This window comes from Nannospalax galili, unplaced genomic scaffold (assembly GCF_000622305.1).
Source record: "Nannospalax galili isolate Female #2095 unplaced genomic scaffold, S.galili_v1.0 scaffold357, whole genome shotgun sequence".
Classification (NCBI taxonomy): Eukaryota; Metazoa; Chordata; class Mammalia; order Rodentia; family Spalacidae; genus Nannospalax; species Nannospalax galili.
The window spans coordinates 1130255-1134876 of NW_008340410.1; the positions used below are offsets into that span (position 1 = coordinate 1130255).

At 42.7% G+C, this 4622-nt stretch overlaps 1 protein-coding gene across 3 annotated transcripts in view; it reads right to left on the minus strand.

The window, feature by feature from the left end:
- Positions 1–4622, minus strand: part of Cntn1 (contactin 1) — a 367258-nt gene that overhangs the window by 125599 nt on the left and 237037 nt on the right. For all 3 annotated transcript variants that reach the window (XM_008835443.2, XM_008835444.3, XM_008835442.3), the window contains 2 exons: positions 4110–4234; positions 3427–3544 (listed from right to left, as the gene is read on the minus strand). In XM_008835443.2, the coding sequence (XP_008833665.1) occupies positions 3427–3544; positions 4110–4234 (243 nt within the window). The remainder of the gene's footprint in view (positions 1–3426; positions 3545–4109; positions 4235–4622) is intronic.

Below are 4622 nucleotides of genomic sequence, written 5' to 3' on the forward strand. Positions count from 1 at the left end.
AGACCCTAATCCTACCTGCTTTTCCTGCTTCCCCCTCCCTGATTTCTCCCCCAAACATTCCCCCCTTCCACACCCTAAAGCCCCCATATATAAAGTCCCAGCTCACAACCCTTGGGCTGACATCTTTCCCTTCCCTTCCCTGACATCTTTCCCTTCCCTGCCCTTCCCTGACATCTTTCCCTGACATCTTTCCCTTCCCTGCCCTCCCCTGACATCTTTCCCTTCCCTGTGGGAAACGTGTCCCGTGCGAAATAAAGCTGTATCCCACTGAGAATTCCATCTGTGCCTCGGTGCCTCCTCCATCCATCCGCTTGTGCTCTCCACCACCCGCTCTCCATTCCAACATTTTTAACCTATCAGTCTACATAGGGAGTTCCCGGCCAGCTGTGACTACAGGGAGATCCTGCTTGAAAAAAAAAAAAACACATATAAAAATAAAAAATAAAAGGTCTCGTCAGTAGGCCGGGGTGGATCTTAGAGTTTGTCTTTGTAGCAAGCTCTGAGTGCTGCCACCATGGCTAGTGCTCTGAGGAAGGTGCTTTTCAGAGCAAATATTTAATCTATTTTATTGTTCCTTTAGTCTGAATTTTGATACCTAGCAATTTAAAAATAAGCAACCAACCTGTTTGTTTTACCTATTTAAAGCACACACACACACAAAATTGAACTAACTTTAAACAATCTGCTGACATGCTGCATTTTGAATATAAAAGAGTTTGATAAGATGATATTTTAAAACTGAAATCCATCTATCAGACAAGAACTGTCCTTGAATCAGTTAAGGTTTTAATGAAATACTTGGCTGGGGGTGGTCTTTAAATGGCTACATGATTATCTGATGTTTTCATTTCTAGCAACAGAGTCTAAACTATGTCCCTATACATCTATACATTCTGAAAGTGGAAAGGAATATGGGATATTTTGTCCTCAACTACAAAAAATATTCTTGTCTCTTTCATTATGTTATATGTATCTACCAAAAGGATGAAAGGTAGTCTAGAGTAAGTGCTCTATGGATGATATTGCTGGAGGCATAATGGATGGTGTGAGTAGGGTAAGTAGAGACGCAGGGAGAGGCACTGGTCTGACAGGGATTTTAAATAAGGATGGGTTAATTAAGATAAGTAAAAAGATGCCAAAGCTGTCACCTGACGTTCAAGACGCTCAAATAGTTTGCCTCCTTTCCAGATTTATAAATCGTTCAATGATTTAAGAATTCCAAGGTTGAATACAGAGAAGACTTTCATCCTGATCTGATGAGTTTTCATACCTCTTTTTCAAAATGTATGGGAAAAAATCATATTTTTAGTTGAAAACAGAAACACAAAATATTTCAAATCTACCTGTTCTTTTCTCTGAGTCAAAATGATTTACTACCCATCTGCATCAAGGATGTGCGTTTAACCCTGCGGTCCTTTATTTACATACAACTCTGCCAGAGTTGAGTATAATGCCAAAGATTTTCCAGTTAGGGAAGGAGGAGCGGAGGGTGCCTCGGTGTTACAGTGACAGGCAAGTTAAGTGAGAAGCTTTAACTCCTCTTGAGAGCAGCTTCTTTAGCGCTTTTCCAGAATATTCGGGTTTTGCATCATTTTCTTCTATTGTCTCTCGATATTCAGTGATGATAAGGTTTTGAAGGATTTCCTTTCCCTGTAACAGGGACAAATTTGTCTACATTGATTTATTGCTTTACATTTTCAGTAGCTACTTTTACAAGAGGAAGCTATCTGGATTCATTACCTACAATCTGATGAACGCTGCCAACGCGGTCTGAGGAGGACAGGATGTTAATGTGGTTGCGATGAAAACAATGACTAGGGGAAGAGTCAGAGACACTGCCTGTGTGAGTGGAAAAGATGGACTAGTGAGTGGACCCGACGAGATGGCTCTCATAGGTTGCACCATTATTTAGAATAGAGGAGCTTAGGAGAAGATGTGGGTATGGGAGCCGAAGCAGGCAGGTCTCCACGAGTTCCAGGCCAGCCTGGTCTACACAGTGAGTTCCAGGTGGACTGGGACTAGAGAGACCCTGTCTCAAAAATAAATAAATAATAAAGTTACTTTCAGACACACTGCGTTTGGGTGAACTGTGCTGTTACCTGAGACATCTACTTCTTCTCAGAAGTACTTATGTTTGGTCCGAAGCCGAGAATAATAATCTGGGACAGAGGTAGAGATAACATATATCATTGGGAATTAATGGGAGAGCTTAAATAATTTTTAAAGTAATCATGGCAATGATTCAGGAGTAGTCACATAGATCATGTGGAAACTAAATGGGACAAAAGGAAACGGAATCAGAGGAACGTAACTAAGGAAGAGAGGCAAATGTCAAGGTTGATGGAGGAGAGAGGGGCGAAGTGGGAGACGGACGAGAAGTAAGCTGCATGCTCGGAGAACTTGGTGTCACCAAAACCAAGGGTGGACTTCATGAGCACAACTGGGAGGAGAGGCAGCTTGGGTGAGCACACACCCACCCACGTGCACACACACACACACACTCACAGAGACACACACACACAGAGACACACATAGACACACACGCGCATACACAGAGACACAGACACACACAGAGTCACACACACACAGACACACAGTCACACACACACAGACACACAGACACACACACAGCAGGAAGGGCTGGCTAGTGACACCAGCTGTCCAGGAGAAAGGAAGGAATGAGTCCAGGCGGATGGGCTGAGGGCGAGGAAGGGACTCGCTTCCTACTCTGGATGAGGAGCGTTGGGAAGGCTCGTGTGGGAGGAGGAAGGGCTGGTGGAGGGATGGAAAGGCAGCACGCTTTGTGCCAAGAGCGCTCCGTTTTCATCTGAGGAAGGCTCTAGGGGAGCAGTAGCTAGTTTGGGTTGCAGGAAAGTCCTGAGGGCTGAGTACAGACGGAAAAAATCCAACCTGGGACTGCAAAGCCCCGAGGGCTCGGCTCCGCTGTCATAGGGCACACAGGCTGCAGCACCGGTCTTGACTGCAGACGGCATCAAACGCTCACATGGAGGAGAGTTAGAGAAGACTGGTCACAGGTGGCTGGAGGTGCAGCTCAGGGTGGTACCACTCACCCAGACCCATACACACCAAGGGGCACACAGACATCTTGCATTACCATTTTAAAATGCTAAATTTTAGTCCATGTTACCTCAAAATTATTATAAAATTCAGCTTCTTAGTTAAAAATCTAAAATGATACAATTTAATGAAATAAGAATTTACACGTACTTAGAATTTTCAACATTCATAAGAAATTCTGAAGGGTTACTTTTCCTATTCGCAAATGCCTTCTGTTTAAACCACAGTCCAAAAGCTTTGGATGAACAGAGCTAACAGGAAATGAAATGTGGTCTGTTGATACCGTCATATCCTTTTATGTGCTGTTTGTTGAATGAACATTTATCAGAAACTGAAAATGATACTGACCCAGGATCTTTAGCTCCGCATTTGCATAAATGGATCCATGTGTGTTCTCTGCGATGCACTGATACATTCCCGCATTTTCAAAAGTCAGGTCATACAGTCTCAGTTCTCCTTTATGATACTGAAACGAATAAACAAACTTGAATGGAAGCTCTTCACTCTACTCTGGACTTAACTGTCTCTTAACATAGGCCCCCACTCTCTCCTAAGGTGCACAGAGTGGGGTTTTCATGGTGTGAAGAACGGCCCACCTACCATGCCTAGTGGTTCTTGTTCTAGGCGTCTTACAGAGCTGAGAGTCCACCTTTTCTGCTCTTAGACCAGCTGAGAGATTATAGTGGGACTGGACAGAAGGACCCCAGTGCTCTTACTTTTCTCCAAGACTAAGATAGGACTTAGAGCATCTCTCTTACCTCTGTTTCTGTGGGGTTAAGAGAAACAGTGGCAAAAAAAGGGACAATGTCAGTGGAGATGGATAAGTAGGAAGGGGAAGTCAAACAAAGGAAAAAAGGAAAAACAGAGAGAGGTAAAGATGAGATTACAGAAAGTTGTTTAAACTGAGAGAAGAGGCTTAAGTTTTAAAGGAAGCTTTTATATTTCAGGGCCCATGTGCACTCCCTCTATTGAGCATCCTGGGACAGCCAGAACACGGGCTCAGGGACAGCAAAGCACCTGAACATACGTACCGGATATCCATTTTTCAGCCACCGAATGGTAGGGATGGGCTTTCCTGTGGCCACGCAGGGCCAGTAGAGGTCGCTACCTATGTCGACCTCTGTGTCATTGATATGTTCTACCCACTCAGGAAATGCTATAAAAGAAAGAACATCGTAAGTGTTCAGTGAAAATCTCAATGTACATCACAATCTCAAAAGTATTGCATTTTGTTAACTTTATATTGGAGAATACATCAGGTACTATCTATCTGCTGTAGCTGTTGAAATTGAGTTTCACAGGTCTGTGTCCTAGGAAAATCCTACATTATCACAGAATGGGGTAAGTATAATTTAATTAGTAAATTAGTTATTTTTATTTACAAACATATTTTGTTGTAAAGCTAATTCACGATGAATACAAAAGCAATTGATATTTCTCCTCATAACATGAATTTTTCAACACTACCAAAAATGCTAATTGAAGTTTTTAAAGAACTGTGTCTCAATTGGTCATTACATTTTCTTTTTATTCTCTGAGTAAAG